This window comes from Chrysemys picta, chromosome 8 (assembly GCF_011386835.1).
Source record: "Chrysemys picta bellii isolate R12L10 chromosome 8, ASM1138683v2, whole genome shotgun sequence".
Classification (NCBI taxonomy): Eukaryota; Metazoa; Chordata; order Testudines; family Emydidae; genus Chrysemys; species Chrysemys picta.
Genome location: NC_088798.1, coordinates 92058022 through 92080803, shown reverse-complemented (window position 1 = coordinate 92080803; position 22782 = coordinate 92058022). Strand labels below are relative to the sequence as shown.

Genomic DNA, 22782 nt, shown 5'->3' with positions numbered 1-22782 from the left:
ACAGCTGCAAGTGTAGCCAAGGCCTTTTTTTGGCACCTAAAGAGTTAGGCAGCAGCCAAGTGGGGGTTTTGTGCATCACAGTAATACCTACATCTGGGGTTTAGGCCCCTAAATCCTTTTGTAACATATGTCATGGGGACTATAAATTTGTTTTGTAAACAAAGTTACTACTGAGAACTGATGGCTGTGACAAAGATATTCCCTCTCCATGCACTTAGGTCAGAAAAGATTTTGTAAACTGTAAGATATTGAGGGAAAGGACTTTGCCTTCCTTTATGTCTACACAGCACCTAGAACCTTTTGAATGCTTTTATAATTATTTATTGTTTAAATTACAACGAAGGCCTAGTAGTCACACATCATGCATAGCTTACTACATTTCACATATTATGAAAGATAGCATAGTTCTCTAAGATGTTAATCCCCACAAGACCTGTCACTGAGATTCAGTTTGCCCAAATTCTGCCTCACGTTTATCTCCTACCAAAATCAATGAGTGTTGGCACACACATGAAGGCAAAATTGGCTCCAATTAATTTTACCAAGTATGCAGAGCAGCTGTGTTATGCATGACATTTAGTAGTGGAAAAAAAAGAATTGGCAAATACAATTCATTTGGCTTTCCAGAACACAATAGACAAAGTACCTCAGAAGAGGTTTTGAAGGAAACTAAGTAGTCAACAGAAGCAAAGTTCTGTAATGGATTAGAAAGAAACTGGTTGAAAGACAGATAACAGATTAGGAGTCATCGTCCAGCATAGTAAATGGTTAACAGTGGAATGACCCAATGATCCATACAAAGACCAACACTGTTAAATAAAACTTGCTAATGACCTTGATGAAGTCATATTTTGTTCCCACTTACCTTTATACCAGGGGTCCCCCAATATGGTGCCCGCAGGTGCCATGGCGCCTGCCAGGGCATCTAAGTGCGCTTGCGTACTGGCCAGTGGACGAGCATCCGCCGAAATGCCGCTGAGAAGCAGCGTCATCCAGAGGCGTTGCCGCCAAAATGCCGCCAATTTTCGATGGCATTTCGGCGGCGACGCCTCTGGATGCTGCTGCTTCTCGGCGGCATTTCGGCGGTGACGCCTATTGACATTGCCGCTTGTCGGCGGCATTTCGGCGGATGCTCGTCTGCCGCTATGGTCCTCCGTGCTTCGTTGTCTGGCACCCGCCAGACGAAAAAGGTTGGGGACCACTGCTTTATACTATCCCTTTATACATGTCCCTGATAATTATACACTATTTCTTTCAATTAAACAACTATTCTTTAGAAGAAAAAAAATTGAGTTTATTGTGTTTTCAATTTAAAAAAAATCATCTCCTGTCGTGATATTATATTTTTACATTTAGTCTATACTGTCAAACATAGAAGATTGAAATAACAAGGCCATTACATTAAAAAGATTTCTGTTTTCAGCCAGTTCCAAGATTATCCTTTAACAAACATTCTACTATGCTAGACAACCAATCCTATTATTGACTTAAACATCAGTCAATACCTGATTGGTATCCTGCTAAAAACTCATAAACAAAGTTTACAGTATGTACACATATTTCTCCTTGTCAGGAACCACATGGATTTTTGTTTCTAGTCTCCTAATTTATTCTGGCACCAGGAAAACTGTACATTGTATAAATAAATTGACCCTTTTTTGTCCTGGAGGTGCAGAGGTTAGTAGTATAAAGAGGTTGTGATGGGTTGGATCACAGAAACCCCTTTGGGACTGACACCTGATGTGCTTAGACTACCTCTGAGCAGCGGCGGCTCCAGGCACCAGCGCTCCAAGCGCGTGCTTGGGGCGGCAATCCCTGGGGGGCGTCCTGCCTGTCCCTGCGAGAGCGGCAGTCAGGCAGCCTTCGGCGGCATGCCTGCAGGAGGTCCACCGGTCCCGCAGATTCGGTGGCAATTCGGCGGCAGGTACGCCGAAGCCGCAGGACTGGCGGACCTCCCGCAGGCACGCCGCTGAAGGTAGCCTGACCGCCGTGCTTGGGGCGGCAAAAAAGCTAGAGCCACCCCTGCCCCTGAGCCTGTTTTCCCTGCTAGCTTGGGACTTCAGTCCCTTGCCTGGTTTGAGCCAGACAAACTTGCCTGCTGCAAACACAGATCCAAGTCTGAACCACGACCCCCACAAGCTGCAGGCTTAACTGAAGACAGCTTAAGAAGTTCTCCTGGTCCACACTCAGATACCCAACTACCAATGGAGTCCAAACCCCAAATAAATCTGTTTTACCCTGTATAAAGCTTATACAGGGTAAACTCATAAATTGTTCGCCCTCTATAACACTGAGAAGTATGCACAGCTGTTTGCCCCCCAGGTATTAAACATACTCTGGGTTAATTAATAAGTAAAAAGTGATTTTATTAAATACAAAAAGTAGGATTTAAGTGGTTCCAAGTAATAACAGACAGAACAAAATGAATTACCAAGCAAAATAAAATAAAACACACAAGTCTATGCCTAATACAGTAGGAAAACTGAACACAGATAAAATTGAACTCCGAGAGGTTTCAATAAGCTTCTACCACAGACTGGATGCATTCCTAGTCTGGGCCCAATCCTTTCCCCTGGTACAGTCCTTGTTCCAGCTCAGGGGGTAGCTAAGGGATTTCTCATGACTGCAGCCTCCTTTGTTCTGTTCCACTCCCTTATATATCTTTTGCACAAGGCGGGAATCCTTTGTCCCTCTCTGGGTTCCCATCCCTCCTTCTAAATGGAAAAGCACCAGGTTAAATAAAGATGGATTCCAGTTCAGGTGACATGATCACATGTCACTGTAAGACTTCATTACCCACTTGCCAGCACACAGGTATACAGGAAGATTTATAAGTAAACCAGGGCCGATGCTTCCATTTAGGCAACCTAGGCGGTTGCCTAGGGTGCCAGGATTTGGGGGAGTGGCATTTTGTCGCCCTCGGCAGCAATTCAGCGGCGGGGCGGGGGGTCCTTCCACGCTCCGGGTCTTCGGTGGCAATTCTGCGACGGGTCCTTCACTCGCTCCAGGACCCGCCGCCGAAGTGCCCCGAAGACCGGGAGCGCGGAAGGACCCCCCCGCCGCAGAATTTCCGACGACGACCGGGAGCGCGGAAGGACCCCCGCCTAGGGCGCCAAAAACCCTGGCACCGCTCCTGAAGTAAACACAGCCATCTACAGTCAACTGTCCTGGTTAATGGAAGCCATCAAAATTCCAAACCACCATTAATGGCCCACACTTTGCATAATTACAATAGGACCTCAGAGTTATACTTCATATTTCTAGTTTCAGATACAAGAGTGATACATTTATACAAATAGGATGACCACACTCAGTAGATTATAAGATTTGATACCTTACAAGAGACCTTTTGCATGAAGCATATTCCAGTTACATTATACTCACACTTATTAACATATTTTCATAAAATCATATAGAGTGCAACGTCACAGAGGTATTAACTCAAAGGCTGCAAACATCTGACTAAACAAAAAGCACAATTCATGAGTGCATACTGCAGCCAGTGAACACTATTGTCTGATGTTTTAAGACTGTTTTATACTCTTAATGTGTTAAGATCATTTAAGCGTCTAAATGTTTCTCTAGACAAGTGTTATTAGCCTGGCTATTTTACTACAGGAGGTCTGTGATGCACTGCTTGTGCAATGCTGTTTTAGGAATGTTACTGTCTCAATAAACAGAAGCCTATGCTGTCACATGGAAGGTCATTTCAAAGACGCTCAAAGCAGTCCAGATTCTCACATCTTTTATTTTGACAACTGCATTGGATTAAGAGGTTGGATTATTTGGCAATAAAGTCAAATTAGCTATTCTGAATGCTGGCCTTGTCAAAGCAAAGTGTGCTAAGGTCTTTCCAACAGATGGGACCTAAATTTGAAATAGAACACAACCTTGTGAAACCAGAAAAAATAAAGATGAAATAAGGACAAATAGTTTCCAGTAATGATTAGGGCACATGAATAGTTCCCACTGACCTAACTGGCTCACTTGCAGCAGAATGCACTATTGGTCCCCAGATAAAAAAGAGTTTATCTACTGCAGTTAATGCCCAATACCTATTAGCCCAAGATCTACATTTTCTTGCCAAGGTTAAAAATACTAGTGCCACCACTCCTTTTCAGGCCAGTACCTTGCAATTTAAATGGCACCATTACGTGCTGAGTTGTTGTTGCAATTCAATATTGTACTGTACTCATGATAATCAACTTTCTATTTAATACAGTTTTATTACCTCGCTGAATAACAGAAAACAAAATTTGTTGTATATAATTATTCAATGAATTTCACAAGTAGTCATCAAATGATATATTCATTAAATAGCCTTTGATCAGTTAAGGAGTCAGTCTAATATTGCATAAGAGTATATGTCAACTGAATTATTCAATAATTACCAGTGAACTTTTAAAAATATAGTCACTTATTATTGTACCAGCTCTACTTATTACCTCTTTCTTGCTTTTTGTCATAACTTCCTTCCATTATGAACTTCGCTTTTTCTTTCTCTGAAAGAGCTCCAGGAAAGTGGGGATTTTTCCAAGTACCGTAAATATCTTCAAAACCGCTGTATATTTACTAAAATAAGTAACCATAAACCAGGGGACTCAAAGAGCACTAACTCTGTTGTCCAAACTTACTGTAAATATAGTTTCAGTACATGTTAAATATACAGATAACTTACATTATCTCCCATATTTCAAAGTTCCAAAATTAGGTTACACAAGAGAAGCTCAAAGTCCCCCTGGAGACTAGAAAGATAATAAAAGCAACTCAGATTGGGGGTGGGAGGTTGGGAATCTAGTTCTATTATTAAATCGAAAGGGTATCTTAGGAGATAGCAGTGTCTATTTGCATTTTTTTATAGAAAGTTGGCAACCTTCCTTCATCAAAAAGGGAAACCACTTTTCTAATTCATGGACTTCCAAAGAAACAAGTTGGAACAATGACAGGCTATTTATAAAGGTACTTTGAAATGCTGAAGATACTCTTCATGATAACTACGTAACTGCTAATAGACCAGTACAATCGAATAATACAGTGACTTTCACAAAGGCTCTCAAAAGACCTTTATTAACACTTATCAGTGAGGTATCACCTTTGTGAGGTATCATTTCCCCCATTTTAAAGATAAGGACACTGAGGCAAAGCAGCAATAACTTGCTCATGGCTACAAGGCAAGTCAAAGCCAAGAACAGAACCCAGAATGTCTGAATACTAATCTTTAACCATCTCTGCTACAGCAGTTACTTACATACTCTATGATAGTGTGGTAAATAAATTCTCACAAATTATTCATTTGGGGGAGGGAGGGAATGAAGAAAAAGAATTCCCACTTGTCGTCTAATGGGCTTTATTGACTGTTAACTAGCATGTGGAAATAAACTGAGTCAGCGCACAGAGTGCATCATAAGTATCTTATGCTCTCTTGGTCCTGCCTTACTCAAAAAGGGCTCACACATTAAGCGTTCGTTGAAACTTCCAAGAGATCTTCAAGAGGACCACAAGCAATTAAGCAAGACTCATTGCCATTGGTATCATTAGGCATCAATTTGATCTCTGGGAGATGTCCCAATTAAGCATAAACTGGTACTTTATCTTAGGAATTTTAGTAGATAGACTATTGAACTGATGCAGGTGATTCTACCACGTAGGTAATGTTTGCTCACATGTGAGAAACTTGTCTGGCCAAATCATTATACAGTAGGGGCAGATACATTTTACTAAGAACAAAATACTGCTTAGAAAAAGAGAGGGGGGGAAAAAAATAAACCCTGCTACTTCCAAATGTTGAGACCCAGCATGTTGTGGATCTTTCCAAGCTCCCTGGGGCATGTGCTGTACCTTCCTCTAAATTCTATATAGCATCAACAATGTTACCAGCACTCAAATAATAAAAGAAAATGTAAACCTGCATTTTCAGATTTTGTTAGCCTGGAATATACAATAAATTGAAACAAGCCAATATGACCTGTTTCATATATTTAAGGTAATGAACTTTTGCTTTGATACACTGTTGCCAATAGCCCATTTTTAATCTCTAACACTTAATGTGATGAATTCTTCCACAGTGCTATATAATCTTTCCTATATCTAAGAAAGAGGTCCACAAAGAAGAACTGTATTCATTTCAAAGTGTCATTTTGTTTTTAAAAGGTTTTGACATTTACATAAGGTTCACACAGTGCCAGGGACTGTACACAAAATCATACACTGCATGAATCCTGGCTTAATCATCAAAGCAATGCTAACATTGTAAAGTTATGCATTCATTTAAATATTAGTGTTTCTTCTGATCATAAAACCAGCACTAAAGTGACAGGAAAATATCTAGAATTTCCTTGAGAGGTGTGCAGCATGTAAAATTTTAAGTCAGCTTCCATCCTGCCAAATTCAATAGGCCACATTCAGAGGTGAACTGTAAGTTACTGACTGATAAGTGAGAATAAGCAAGCCTGAATTGCTGTAACTCACATGAGGTGGGTAAGATCTATAAAAGAAACTAACAAGGGGTGTAAAGTGTCTGTTAAAGTAGGACCCTCTCTGTGTAAATTACACTGACACTTTTGCACCCACATACAGAGGTATAATTTTCACCATTTTACATAACTAGAGTTGATAGAAACTGACTGATGTTTCAATCATTTCAAGTTTTCCACTACATTTTTCATTAAAAATCAGATTTTTTTAATGAAAAGTATTTCTCACAAAAAATGCAGGTTTTCAATCACTTGTGGAGCTGGTTGAAATATTTCAAGAATTGAAATATTTTGATGAAATTTTAACATTTTTACAATTTAAAAAATTCCCTGGACATTTTTAATTGTTTTTTCAACCAATTCTACACATAATCTATGAACTTCTCAGCCTCATCACCTCCTATTTTCTTTTTTGTGTTCCTCTCCTACACTTTCCTGCATACCCTCTCCACACAGAATTCTCATCATGACTTCAATGGCGGGATCATACTCTTGGTAGTTACAGGAGCATACTCTTGATGGTTACTTTAAAACAATGTCTTCATTAATTAACATATTAGAGCCTTAGATTTAATGACCGTCCATAAAAAATAAAAATGGCCCACAACTAATGGATTTGCAATTGTGTGTTTTGTCATTTTAACAATTAAAATGTGAAGTGCATCAGTTCAGCAAGTTTTCAGCAGCAAAAGACTGATAATTTAAATATCAATTTTACAGAAGTGGAACATGATACGGATAATCTGAAATATGGGAGTAGGTGGGAAGCAGAAAAAGGTCATGGAAGCTTCAACTGCAAGATAGGATGGAGAGGATGCACTATTAAGTCTAGCAGCTGTTGAAAGGATTGGCATTCCTTCACATGGGAATGAGCCATTTCTATAGAAAACAAGCGTTTACATTTTCCTTGAGGATGAATGTTCAAATGACTAAAAATTAAATAAGATGAAGAGGGCCAACAACATTGTTTCATCGGATGGACTGATTTAAATCAAGGCTATTGAAATTGTGATCTTAATCATTAAATGGAAAGCCTCGATAAATCATCAACTGGAAATGGAAAAGTAGATTACTGTAAACTTATTTTCTAAAGAAAGATGCATTCTCATTGGTTGATATGACCATTAAAACATATTGATTTACAACTAAACAGAGCTTTTACACTAGATTTGGTACATCTTTTTGCCACCTAGGAGGGTACACTATAACTATGTACATTTATTTAAGCAATTATATAGCTTAATAGTTTCAGATTCTTATTAATAATAAATTTTTAGTATGTTAGAAGATGGCAAATGATACATTGCCTATTTACTAGATAATTAACTTTCTGATCATGATTTGCATCAAGCTGCATTAGGACGGTAACTGGAATTTAATTAAACATACAAAACAGCATATAAAATTATTTTGATTAAACCAACTAACCTTAAATATTTTGGATAGATAAGCTTCAGTATTTTCCATGTGCTGGAGAGTAAGTTTCTATGCTGGGTGGGGTCATAAATATTCATAATTTGAGAAGTGAGTCAAATCAGAGCTCCATTAAGGCAAAGCCAGAAAAAAACAGGAGTATGAGACCACCCTTTTGGCTCAGTGGATGATCCTGATGAGACACCTGATGATGTTTCCTGGAGTCAGAGGCTGGGCTCCTGTGATGACATCAGACTCTTGTACCCACTAGCACAGGATCAAGCCCTACTGTCTATTGTGCCATATTTATAAAGTTTGACCTCAACAGTTAAATATTTTCCCCCCGATTCTTTCTTTACATAGAAAAGCAGCCTTGTACTCAAAGTTTTTGATAGATGCTCATGGATTCAGCATATTTATTTTTTATTTAAAAATTTTAAGAAATAATAATATTAGGCCTTAGCATATTTTAAAGAGGTTTATTTTTAAAAAGAAAAAATAATTTTACATAAATTAAAAGAATTGGATTTAATAAAAAAATCTGATTTTTATGATTTTTTTCAAAAAAATATTGATTTTTGTCCACCCTGTCACATTAACTTAATGCACCAAGGAAAGAATGATAAATGCCATGGCAGAGAATGTTCATTACTTATCTTTTAAAAATTATTGTAACCCCACATTTTTCATTACTACAGTTCAAACATTTCAAAATATTAAATGATTCATGAAGAATGAAACCCAACAACAATCGTGTTCACCATTTTTAGGACCCAATCCTGCCTGGAGCTCTGTGTGGGCACAGCTGTCAGTCCACATGGAATTCAGTGAAAGATGGGGACCTTAATTAGTAGCTACCTAAGAAAACAAAAGGTTTTCTTCCTCCTCTAGATTTTTTCTGCATATGGTATATTTGGCAGACTCAGAAATCTTGAGAAAATAAAAGCAAGTATGAAAAATCTAAAATACATTGTATCATCCATTGAAGTGATGGATACAATCCAAGGAGGAAAGAAAACAGTTTGTATCAAGTGAAAATGCAGTGATTCAAGATCATTCTATATACTTCGACAATAAATTTAATTTCTCTGAGTGTAATGAAACCCAAGTGCTCTGAACACATAAAGAGTAATAGTGTAAGGAGCCCACAATTTGCAGCCACCTGAAAGTTGAAAAAAAGCTGCTAAGCTTTCTGATTTCACAGTGGAAAGCACTGTTAAAATGGTACATATCTAACAAACAGCAAGGATATTTCCTTGCCTTGACAAAATTACAAACTTTTCACAGAAATATTTTTTATATAGAAGTAGTGTCCTTGGTACTATTGGGATTGTAAAATCCCAATTTTTGTTTTGTTTTGCTTGTTGGTAGACCATCTGTTAACAGAGAGGTAGGTACCAACAGAGAGGTAGGTACCAACAGTCTGAATGGAAAAAACAGTTCATGTAGTTCTTTCCTGTTCTGCATAATTTATCATCCACTATCAGTAAATAGTGAAGATGTACATAAAATCCTATACAAACTAAACTATACAAGCAAACACCAACAGAACTCCACTGGCCATCACATACAGTCCTCAGCTAAAACCTCTCCAACGCATCATCAGTGATCTACAACCCATCCTGGACAACAATCCCTCACTTTCACAGGCCTTGGGTGGCAGGCCAGTCCTTGCCCACAGACAACCCGCCAACCTGAAGCATATTCTCACCAGTAACTACACACCGCATCATAGTAACTAACGCAGGAACCAATCGATTCAACAAACCTCAATGCTAACTCTGCCTACATAGCTACACCAGCGACACCATCACAGGACCTAACCAGATCAGCCACACCATCACCGGTTCATTCACCTGCACGTCCACCAATGTAATATACACCATCATATGCCAGCAATGCCCCTCTGCTATCTACATTGGCCAAACTGGACAGTCCCTATGTAAAAGGATAAATGGACATAAATCAGATATTAGGAATGGCAATATACAAAAACCTGTAGGAGAACACTTCAATCTCCCTGGACACACAATAGCAGATTTAAAGGTAGCCATCCTGCAGCAAAAAAACTTCAGGACCAGACTTCAAAGAAAGACTGCTGAGCTTCAGTTCATCTGTAAATTTGACACCATCAGCTCAGCATTAAACAAAGACTGTGAATGGCTAGCCAACTACAAAAGCAGTTTCTACTCCCTTGGTGTTCACACCTCAACTGCTAGAAGAGGGCCTCATCCTCCCTGATTGAACTAACCTCGTTATCTCTAGCCTGACTCACTCTTGCTTGCATATTTATACCTGCCTCTAGATATTTTCACTACATGCATCCGACGAAGTGGGTATTCACCCACAAAAGCTCATGCTCCAATACGTCTGTTAGTCTATAAGCTGCCACAGGACTCTTTGCTGCTTATACAAGCAAAGTGTTTTAACAAATACTTCGGAAACTGTCCCTATACTTAAAGATACTCTTATATATAAAAAATACTTCAACTATGAAACAAGAAATGGGAACTGTGCACAAAGGTATTTTTATCATGGCTATTTTTAAAATGTATTGAAGACGCCCTACTTAACTGGAAGGCATAATTCTCTTTTCTGGTGAAATAATGAGCCTGCAGCCAAAGATCCCTGGAACTGGTACAATACCTTGTATTCATGTGGTCTTGTAACAGTATTTTAATCAGCTCTATCTTAATCAGATACATTAATTTTCAGAGGGCTAGTTTTAAATTGCCCTAGAGGAATGCCACAGCTTACTTAATGAGTCTGAAGGCACAAAAATCCAACACCAGAAGCGATCAAATAAATTTTATAACAAATTATGTAAGACCTGATTCTGATCTCACTTACACTAGTTTTCCATTTGTTTAACTCCACTCACTTCAGTGGAGTTATTCCTGATTTATACTGTGATCAGAACTATATCCTTAGTGATACAAAATCTGTACCTGAATATTACGACTAATAAAATGGTAAGAAAAGAAAAATTATGAACATTTTGGTTGCATAAAATTAAGATAACTCAGGAAATCAGATAAATTTAATGAAAAGTTTTTAAAGGGAACATGCATGGGAAGCAAATGAACAAATCTTGTAAAAAGATTTCAGCAGCTACAGCCATCTGATGAAGCCAGAGCTCAACAGCGATCAAATCGTTTACTGCTCTTTTTTGGCATCTTATTTTATCATTTCCAGAGATTACATTATTTAATAAACACCATCAGAAGTGGAATAATCTATTTAATAAGAGTTTTGAATCAATAGCGCCACAACATTTTCATCCCTGGTGCTTCAAAATCTGAGAAAATTAAACACAAGCAGCACAATTATCTCATCAGTTATTCAGCTTCCAGTTATTGTCAGCATTTCTTTTCAAACAGCTCAGTAGCAGAGATGCTGAAAAACAAAATTAATTATGCAGACATGTCAACTATTAACATAATTCACACTGAACAGTCAAGCTGAAGTGACTGTCACAATGCAAGGACACGCACTATGGGAAAGTATTAAAAACCCCAAAGATATTTTTATATAACACAGTTAAACAATTGTTTCTGTTGTGGATATATAAGCATATATATTTTTTGTTTGTTACTTTTGGACAATAATTTTTTTTCACTGATTCCAGTAACACAACACATCCACCACTTGAATTCAAAGTATATTTACTTTTTAATAAAACTTGTACATATAGATCCAGATGGTTCTAATCCAGAATTCAAGACTATGAGGAAAAATATCTTAAACAACAATATTTATAAACCACTTTTCACTTATAGATCTCCAAATGCTTCATAAAAGAAGGAATCATTATCTTGAATGTACAGATGTGGAAATTCAGTCACAGAGAGGTTATATGGCTTGTCAAAGGACAAAGAGAAAGGCAATGACAGAATTGGAAATAGAAACTAGGTCTCCTACAACAGCGTCATCCAGTGATCAGGTCCAATGTTCTTATCCACTGGACCGCAGTGCCTCCAGATTAAGTTAGTTGGGTAAAAAAAAAACTGTCCTATGTCAGTTTAGTCTAATTTCAATACAGTCTTGTTAAGAAAGAAGTCAGATGCATAAAATTATGTATAACTTTCTCTCCTGCATCTCTTCCTCCTCCTTTGTCTGCATTATGTTCCATTTAGGCCCAGGTCTTGCAAACACTGACAAACATGGATAATTTTAAGTGTCTGAGTAGTTGGAACTAGGGATGCCCCAGTCCTGCAATAAATAAATAAAACCATGCCTGTGCTTAACTTGATGCACTGTGAGTAGTCCATATGCAATTCTAAGCAGAAACATGGCCTGAGATTAGACTCCTCAGACCAGGGTCCTTATCTTCATATATAGTTAGGTGTGCATGGCACTTTAGAAGACATTATAAAAGATGTTTGTGCATAACGGATAAGAACTCTCTAAGGGACACTCTCAACTCATTTTTTAATTGACTAATTTTTTTTAAATCAGTTTTTGATAGAAACTTTATTTAATAGTTTTTATGTCTTTTCTGCTCCCCTTCTGATATTTAGAAGGGTAATTTGAAGGGGCATCTAAAAGCAATACTACCAAACACACTCAAGTTTGCCCCTCCTTACTTACTCTTTGATAAGATGGAAACATTTGCCATTTTTTTTCAAGTGTCCTGTACTCCTGTTCTTTTTGCGGTTACAGACTAACACGGCTGCTACTCTGAAACCTGTCTTAACGGGAAATAAAGTTTATAAATATCATAAGAAGTGACAGTATCCTCCCCTGAAAATTAAATCACAAACCAGAGCAAAGTCTAAACAGCAGTTTTTAGTACAAAGGCTACTGTTAGTTTTACCATGGAATCAGCAGCAGGGGAAGACTTTAAACTTTGTTTAAAGGATAACAACAGTAGCTGCAACGGGTCTGAAAACTGCACGTTCAGAAGTCATCAGGAATTAAACTCTCAACTGTAATGTTTCAAAGTTCACTTTTTTCTTTATTAAATGTAAAATGTTCTACAGCTACTTTGTAACCTGACGCAACAGTCACAAATGAAGCAGCAACTATATGTGATACAATTAGTCACAGATTAGATGAGTTTTCGAAGGGCCCATGCACTTGATAACTTTTTTACTCACATTAAAATACAAATGAACAGCACTGAAGTTAGCTGTAGTCAAAATTTAAGGTTTTAGAACATTTTAAATTGTACTGGTTACTAAAATCACAGTGACAAATTCATTAACTCCTGGGTGAATAGAAATCTCTGTACAAGTGTTACCAGTTTCTGCAGAATCTAAGCATTCATTGAATAAAGTAAAAATAAAATAAAGTTTCTAGACCTTATAATTGTGAACATAAACTTCTAAAAGTGAACCAAGTGTAAACGAGGCAGTGATGCCTTCCTAATTCTACAGATGGACATCTCTAGCGCCAGAGTGAAAAGGGGACAGCTAATGTTCTTATGATGGGTGGGCAGGAGAGTTCCAACACTGCTAATAATTGAGGAGACAGCGTTTATGTACAATGGGAACTGCAACTTCCAAAACCTCAGGCAAAGGCACTAGGGTGGCGGGGTGGGAAATCCCAGAAGAGGACTCTGCTGAGTCGCTGTCAGCAAAGCCCCCCACACTCCCAACCCTTCTGCTTGGTAGGGAGTTCTGTTGTGCTGGCAGGCAGGGGACCCACCATTTCTCTCCTTCACTCTATCCAACATCTATCTCCCTGATCCTCAGCCTGATGATCCCTGTTTCTGGGCAGGTTGAAGTCCAAGAGAATGGCCCCAGATGCCTGTCACCATAGCAGCAGGCTATGTTGGTAAGACAAGGGTCCTCCTGCCACTCCAGTAGAGCACTCTGTGTGTCTGACCAGCATAAATTGAATGAGGAGGAGGCAGGTTGTGTGGGAGGTCCAGCTTTAACTGCAGAAGCAGAGTGCTTCCAGAGAAAGACTAGCAGGGATGTATTTAACCTGCATGAGACAGGGAAGGAGGTTTAGCTCAGGAGGGGTACTGATGTTATTTCAGCCTGCTGAGTAGGCTTAGTGTTTGGGCTAGTAGATGCTGGGCATGGGCAGTGGGTCGAACACCACTTTGGGGAGGCTAGCCCCTGGCTCCGCCCCTTCCACCCCCACCACCCTTCGGCTGGAGCCCGAGCCCCCCTGTTCCCCTCACGGTCGGAGCCTCGAGACCTCCTCCCCCTGGCAGCCTGAGCCCTGCAGTGGCCGGATTCCCAAACCCCTTTGGCCCCCTTGCAGCCCAAGCCCCTCTCCGTGGCCAGAGCCCCGAGATCCCTGCCCCCCTCACAGCTCAAGCCCCTCCACTGCCACAGCCCCCCTTCCCCTCCGCAGCCGGAGCCCCAAGATCCCCTCCCCCCACTGCCTGAGCCCTGAGCCCCCCTCCCTGCAGCAGCCCGCGACCCCCTCCGGGGCTAGAGCCCTGAGATCCCTGCCCCCCTCGCGGCTGCAGCCCCCCTCCGTAGCTGGAGCCCCAATATCCCCTCCCCCCCACAGCCTGAGCCCCAAGCCCCCCTCCCTGCAACAGCCCGAGAGCCCTTGCTCCCTCCCCGTGGCTGGAGCCCTGAGACCCCCTGGCTCCCCTCCATGGCCAGAGCCCAAGATTCCTGGCCCCCTCTAGCTCCCCCCCATGGCCAGAGGAGCCCTGGGCCAGCTGAAGCCCTGAACCCCCCAAAGCCTGCTCAGAGGAGCTCTGGGCTGGCCGAAGCCCCCGCAGCCACACCTCCCCTCCACAGACCCCAAGCCACCCCTCAAAAATTCAAAAGCTCTTTTCTTCTTCCGGAAGAAGAACCTAAGCTTTTGCTATGCCCCATGCAGGTTCTGGGGCGGCTGAGGAAGCGGAATGTGTTATTCAGACAGCAAACCTGGGTTCATCAGTAATCGCCCTGGAGTCCACGGAGAAAATTCTGAGGAACCCAGGAAGCTGAACAGCACATACTGCCTCCTCAGCCACCCCAGAACCTGCATGGGGCATAATAAAAAGCAAAAATTTCCCCCCTAGAACCTGCAACCGGGGTCCAGCGGCAGTGCTAGGGGAGGCAGAGTCTCCCCTGGCCTATTATACCTGCCACCAATGATGTTGGGTACATTTTTCAAGCCCTGTGCAACCTTGCCTATCAGAATGGGAGATGGCATTAAAACAAACTGCTGTGATGCAAAAGCTCATTTAAGCGAATGGCAGTAACTATTAATTTAAGCCGACACCCTTATAATTTATTATGATGCGCCAAACATCACAGCATGATTTATGAGAATGCTAATGCTATGAAAACTTGCTAACCATTCTCAGTTGCTTAATTTTGAAATTAACACACTGGCCTTTTAAGAACATAAGAATGGCCATACCGAGTCAGACCAAAGATCCATCTAGCCCAGTATCCTGTCTTCTGACAGTGGCAATGCCAGGTGCCCCAGAGGGAATGAACAGAACAGGTAATCATCAAAAGATCCGACCCCCGTCACCCTTTTTGGGTCTAGAATTAAAGACCTGCGGCATGGCCATGGCTGGCCCGGGTCAGCTGACTCTGGCTAGGGCTGCAGAGATAAAAATCGCTGTGTAGATGTCCGAGGTTGGGCTGGAGTCCGGGCTCTGAGACCCCTCCTCCCTACCTCATGGGATGCCAGATCTTGGGGTCTGGCCCAACTCAGCAATTTTACATCCTTGCAGCCTGAGCCCGAGTCAGCAGACTCAGGCCAACCATGGGTGTTTAACTGCTGTGTAGATGTGCTCTTTTTGAGTAGTCTCAGTCTTGTCCCCAATGGATATGGATTTTCCTTCCCTCAGACCTGAAAATGCCCATCATAATGACCTGTCTTTTGACAGTTTCTGTGGAGAAGCCAGGGACTGAAGACCTTGGGGACCGAACTACTCCCTCCCACCTGGAAAAGGTGACCCCTCTACCTCAAGTCTGAAGCAGTCTGACAAGGCAATGATGGGGCAGCACACATTGCAAATACTCATACTGTAACTGTTCTGATGATAAAAAGACTTCAGGCTCCAGAGACGTGAGGCCAACACCTCTCATTATAATTAGTGCTAGATTGTTTTAAATGATAATTTTGGGGAGAGGAGCATCTTTACATGATTACAAATTTTCAGCATATTTCAGATTTATCTTTTATCTTAGCAGTGCTGTTCCCTCTCTGCGTTATGCTGGCAGCCCCAGTTTAAAAGATGATACCTGGGAGTCAGCGGCATTGCAAGAGAGTGATACAGAAAATTACAAATGAGTTGCCAAATTTTTTCTACCCTAAAATAGCATTTGCTGGTAACTATCAGTTGAAACCAGAAAGCTTTTACTGCAATGTCTACTTTTCCAACGGCATTAATAAAAACACATCACATGCTAGAACCAGCCCCTCTGATCACAACAACACTCCCAGATACATTTATAAGGCAAAAAGTAAGTCCTGTTTGTAGCCTAGCAACAAAAGCTATAGTCTGTGTTAAATGGATAGGGCCTGCTGCTGAGACTGACTCTTCAATACAGCAGCCATCTTTGGTGTGTAACTTAAAGGGAGATTTCATCATTCTGCACTGAAGCCACCTCCAGATGCTAGAGGTTTGCAGCAGCAGCCAACTCAGCAGTGTGCTTTCAATTTACAACCCCTCCTCGGATCCCTGCCTCCCCTGAATTACACATGGGCATTCACCACACATTTCTCCCCTATTTTTTCAAAGAGCTTCTTTGCTAACGAACAAGTATCAGAGGGGTGGCCGTGTGTTAGTCTGGATCTGTAAAAGCAGCAAAGAGTCGTGGGGCACTTTATAGACTAACAGTGTATAGGAGCATGAGCTTTCGTGGGTGAATACCCACTGCTAACGAACAGTTATTTCAAGCTCTTCATTTCATCCCCAAAAGCAATTGCTTCAAACTTGCCTCCTCTGGAGGGTTAGTGTGTTTTCTTCCCCTTATCTGTGTCAACAGGAAACTGAATGAGGAAATATTTCTTTTTAACTAGACACTCTATATGGCCCTCATCATGGTACTTTTTCTCATTATAATGCATCTTTTCCTGAAAGGATTGAAACTGAGGATCTTTACTGTGCCTAGGTATAAATCTGCCCCACTTGCCTTCTTAATGCCCTCATCTTGATTATACATCGCTCCCCAAACCGGGTGCATTAGTCAAGTCACATGCGTGTATAGGTTGGGGGTACACGAGGAGCAGGAGGAACCCACCGGTCACCCAGGGCGAGTGTGCATGCTACTAGCTAGCCTATGAACCGTGGAGGGCACGGGCCAAGCACAGACCCCCCCACTCTGCAATCTCATGCCTGTTTATTAATTGGGGGGTTAACCTGGAGGGAGGTTGCTGCATTAGGGGATGACCCCCAGGCCTCCCTCTTGCATAGGGCGAGGGACTCTGCAGAAGGACTTAACCCCCGGGAGAAGCTGCCACCCAGTCACCGGTCTTTTGGGGATGCGATTGCCCGGGAGGGGGCTCGCTGCAGAGGAGTACCCAGTTCCCCGCGCGTGGAGGGGACTGCGGCAGGAAGCTTAACTCTCCCTCCCGGAGGTCCCCGGGGGTGGGGAGGGCAGGTGGCGTTAACCCTTGCGGGGTTCCCGCTGCCGCGTACTCACAGCGCCCGCCGCTCCGCACAGCCCGCCGCCGGAAGAGAGTCAGCCAGTGCCGGGCAGGCGGGAGCGGGAGGCGGGCGCCCGGCCCTGCGCGGCCCGCCGAGGGGAGGAGACAAGACAAAAGGGGGAGGGGGCAGCACCCGGTGGAGACGAGGAAGGGAGAGATGGGGAGGGGGTGGGCGGCAAGGCCGGATCAATGGGGTAGGAATGGGGAGGGGGAGCTGAGGGCGGGAAAGAGATGGGCGGGGGCAGGCAGCCGGGTGGATGGGGAAAATCATTGGTATTAGCCGTAGATTGTTATTTCCGTTTTGTAATGAGGCCCCTTTGCAGCCCCTGGGGGGCATTTCCCGTCCCCGGTTCCCTGCACCGCCCCAAACCCAGTGAGATGTTGAATAAACACAATCCCTGTTCTGTTCGGGTTCCGTTTCCCACCAGGGGGCTGGAACAATGTGTATCCTGGGGGTGCTGAGAGCCATTGAACCAAACTGCAAACCCGGTGTAGGATGGAAACAACTTCAAGCCAGGGGGTGCGGTGCGGCAGCACCCCTAGTTCCAGCACCTATGCTGCCCACTCATCCCTGTGAGGGCCGAGGTGCCTGCGGGGTGCCAGGCTCTGAGAAGCACCTCATTACAATCATCCTTTCACAATTATGTTTTGCAGTTTTTAAGGTGTAATTTCAAAATCTGACACTTGCCTCCAAAGCAACGCTGGCCCGGGAGACCTGGAGTTGCCAGAAACCTCACTAGTTTGTTATTGCAAGGCATGGCTATCCACATAGCCACACCGCATAGTGTAGGAGTGCTATGAATGGTGAACTATCTGTCTGCCTAGCTCTACCACACATCAGCATGGTAGCTGTGTGCACTGGTGTGACAGTCTAAGGCTGCTCAGGAGGAGACATGTTCTGTCTGCACAGATTTCCTATTTTTGCTCATAAGACCTGCATTGCATTCACAAGCTTATTATTGAATTCCTCCTTGATATTAAGTAGTCTGAGATTCTGGGTATGAAAAGGGCAAAGGGAACATCAGGACAGTTCACATAGGCCAGTGTTCACCTTGTGGCAACCCGGCCAGGCAGAATACTTAGAGGCTAGCTGATTTCAGTTTAACATAATTTGAAGGTTGATATCACATGCCATGTGTAATACTCACCCAGAAGTATTCCCGATTGTGAGACACCTCACCATCTGCTCTTAGTGTGGAGAGTCTTGCCTAAATGCCTGCTGTACTTTGGTTCCCTGAAACCAACAGCCTCTGGTCACAGCCAAGCACCAACTTGCAGGTCTTTGCAGACCTCACCCTCATGCAGGCTAGTGACAGACACATATCAACATCCTACCTCCCCTGTAGTGTCCAGCTTGTGTCACAAGACACTCACAGCAATAGCCATGTAAGCTGTCTTCAGAGAGAGAGCGTACACACTGCTTAGCTAGCACAACTCAGGATCAGATCCCTTATAACAGCACAGCACTGGAATCTACTTAAAGTAAAATCAAATATGAGTTTATGTACTGTGACAATGCACCTCTTTCATCACATGAGGGCTCAGCATTTCTCCCTCTGGCATTGCTGTGGTAATACTTCACATTGGTTTGTTTAGGATTGGCCCAAGAGGCTTCTTTAAACAAACAAAAAATACATTTTCCCAAATCCTACTGGAGTATTGCCTCTTATTAAGCTGGATATTAATTGCCAGCCACCATCTGTAACCCACTCTGGGCCCAGCTACACTGGGAACCTCTCCAAACAGAAACAAACCCAAGATTTCTCCATATGGTGAAAAAACAGCTGTTTACCTAGGGGAAGCCCTTTCCCCCTCACTGCCAACAACCCTTCTGTAGCTTGCTTCTCATCCTTCCTCTAATCCCCCACTAAAAGAGGGTTTTAAAGGTCATTGTATGCCCTTCATTAGATGCAGATGTCCATAATTTGCACGCACCCACTTCCCAGAATCCAACAGGACCACTCTTCTAGATTGAGGAGCAGTGGGCTCTCTGACCTTCACACCTGTCCTTGCTTTTCTTCTGTTGTGCCCCTTAGTTATTGAGTCCTGGGCTCAGTGGCTCCTCCCCTAGGCTGAGGGAGGGGCATTTAGCTGTGGGCGGGCATGTGCCCACCCACCTCCCGGAACCCAACAGGACCACTCTTCCAGAATTGTCAGGTGTGACTTCATCACATTACGAAGATTAAAATGTAAGAGATTGTAAGCAAGGATAATAACAATAGGTTACACGTAAAACACAAGGGATAATATGCTTCTTAGAGTCCAAACTTAACTGTAACACGCTAAAGCCCTTGTCCAAAGCAATTTCTCACCTAAAACAATGTCCCAGCATTGCAAGCCCATGTGGCCAGGATGCAATTTTCATGAACGCAAAAAACACCCTCTGTTTTGCTTTCCTTAGTGAAAGATATGTAAGGGGTCCTTTTTTCTTCTCTAATAGTCCAGTAAAGCTTTTTGATGCCCCTCTTAAAGTTTACCCCCAGATAAGACTCTTCTCCCCTGTTGCTTATTCTCTGATGTGTTTCCCACGTTGGTCTCAAATGCCCTCCCTCCTATTTTTTTGTTGTTGACTTCACATGCAGACAGGATTTCCATTGTGTTGGCTTTACAATGCTTTATTTACATTGGATACAGAGATAGGTAAATAGACATGATTTTGTCTGGCAGAAGATTTGTTGGTCCACTCTGCCTTGTTGCAGACTTTAAAGCATGATTTCAGAATATATATATATATATATATATATATATATATATATATATATATATATAATTCTTTATATAGTGTCAGTACAAACAGTTCATAATGATATAATGACCAGTGTGACATCGGCTTTCATTTGCAACCTTACAAGATACTTTTGGGATAAGTACTATGAAAGCAGTGTGTTGAGTGTAGTGAGTTTGTCAGGCCTGATGGGAGTTGCTGACACAGAATAGTGAACTCTTTCTAGGTGGCACCAATGGTCTTCTGGGTCACATCATGAAGCTAAGTGTATAATGAAAAAGCTGACATAACACTTAACAGTATTACTGGTCACGTCTGTAACAGGATACTTCATCTGGATGACGAGCAAATTGGATCATCAATCAATTTCATGAAAACTTCAAAGGCAAAAAATGGGTGGTTCAAAGGCCAATCCTGACAATAAAGATGGACTTCTAAATTTACTTTCTCATTTTCACTTCTGCTTTTATAAATATTGCAGAAAAAAGGAGGAACAGGAAAGCACAAGGAAAGAACCCATGACAGGAAAGAAATTTACTCTCAGTGCCTGGTCCTAAAATGTAAATGAAAACAACTCAACATCACTGGATATTTTTGCACAGTGGCTTCTTCTAAAAACAAAAATGCCAAAGTTTGACATGATCATGTATGAATTAATTGGCTGCATCCAATGAAGTGGGTTGTAGCCCACGAAAGCGTATGCTCATATAAATTTGTTAGTCTCTAAGGTGCCACAAGTACTCCTGTTCTTTTTGATTACAAGCATTTTCTTGATCTTTAGTAATGATGATGCTTAACATCTGACCTATAGCATATCATAGCTTTAATTTTTAAAAAATTTTTAACTCACGCGATTAACTCAAAAAAATTAACTGCAATTAAAAAAATTAATTGTGATTAATCACACTGTTAAACAATAGAATACCAATTGAAATTTATTAAATATTTTGGATGTTTTTCTACATTTTCAAATATATTGATTTCTATTACAACACAGAATATAAAGTGTACAGTGATCACTTTATATTATTATTTTTATTACAAATATTTGCACTGTAAAAATGATAAACAAAAGAAATAGTATCTTTCAATTCACCTCATACAAGTACTGTAGTGCATGTAGATTTTTTTTGTTACATAACTGCACTCAAAAACAAAACAATGTAAAATTTTAGAGCCTACAAGTCTACTCAGTCCTACTTCTTGTTCAGCCAATTGCTAAGACAAACAAGTTTGTTTACATTTACGGGAGATACTGCTGACTGCTTCTTATTTATAATGTCACCTGAAACTGGAGAATGCTTTCAGATGTCTTAAAAGAGCAACACTCAGATGCGGAAACTACAGAACCTGAACCACCAAAAAGAAAATCAACCTTCTGCTGGTGGCATCTGACTCAGCTGAATAACGATCAGTCCGCGTTGCTTTGGATTGTTATCGAGCAGAACCTGCTATCAGCATGGACGCATGTATTCTGGAATGGTGGTTGAAGCATGAGGGGACATATGAATCTTTAGCGTACCTGGCATGTAAATATCTTGCGATGCTGGCTACAACAGTGCCATGCGAATGCCTGTTCTCTCTTTCAGGTGACATTGTAAACAAGAAGCGGGCAGCATTATCTCCTGCAAATTGTAACCAAACTTGTTTGTCTGAGCTGGCTGACGTAGGACTGAGTGGACGTGTAGATTCTAAAGTTTTACATTGTTTTATTTTTGAATGCAGTTATTTTTTGTACATAATTCTACATTTGTAAGTTCAACTTTCATAATAAAGAGATTGCACTACAGTACTTATATTAGGTGCATTGAAATATACGATTTCTTTTGTTTTTTACAGTGCAAATATTTGTAATAAAAATAAATATAAAGTGAGCACTGTACACTTTGTATTCTGTGTTGTGATTGAAATCAATATATTTGAAAATGTAGAAAACATCCAAAAATATGTAAGTAAATGGTATTCTATTATTGTTTAACAGTGTGATTAATTGTGATTAATTTTTTTAATTGCGCAATTAATTACGAATAATTTTTTTAATCACTTGACAGCCCTAATATAAACATATATAGATATAGATAAATCCTTGTCTTTACTATTTGTCTAGCTCTGGTCATCTGGTTTTCAGAAAGATTTCGTCCACCTAATAGGTATGCATTATTAAAGTACAAAGATGTAAATTTATGCTCTGTAGGTTTGTACTCTTCTCAGTAGGGTTATTCGCTCCCTTCACTAAGGATGTATTCTGTTTACCATTTCAATACTCTTCTAATATGTCCCTAAGGATTGCTTCCAGGTCACCCAGTCTGCTGGTTGCTTAACCCTGTCTGGCTTAGCGTCACACTGAACTTTTCCAGTTTTTGACCAAAAATTTTTGTTTTTCAGTTTTTCAGTAAAAACTCAAAATTTTCTGCATACAATTTTTATAGAAGCATTTTTTTCATTTTCATTGAAATCCCTCCCTCTATTTGTATACCAGCTCTAATTCTTGGCCTTTTCCCAGCCTAAGCCATACCCTCTAGAAGGAGTATGGCATCACTAACTGTACCAGAAGCAACTGTATATTTATTATACTCTTGGTGTTATGAGGTACAATTTGCAGTCTAC

At 41.4% G+C, this 22782-nt stretch overlaps 1 protein-coding gene across 6 annotated transcripts in view; it reads right to left on the bottom strand.

Moving 5' to 3' along the window:
* The window catches only part of SFXN1 (sideroflexin 1), a 42051-nt gene extending 24464 nt beyond the window's left edge, over positions 1-17587 (bottom strand). For 2 of the 6 annotated variants that reach the window (XR_006174559.2, XR_002887938.3), the window contains exon 1: positions 4446-4464. Coding sequence is in view for 2 of the 6 variants with exons in the window: in XM_042850844.2 (XP_042706778.2) it covers positions 12477-12504 (28 nt within the window). In the remaining 4 variants the exon portion in view is untranslated. Of the gene's footprint in view, positions 1-4445; positions 4465-7901; positions 8111-12476; positions 12578-17446 lie in introns of those variants that run through there. The other 4 variants (XM_042850844.2, XM_042850843.2, XM_005298075.4 and 1 more) reach the window with 4 other exon arrangements.
* Between the last annotated feature and the right edge of the window lie 5195 nt (positions 17588-22782).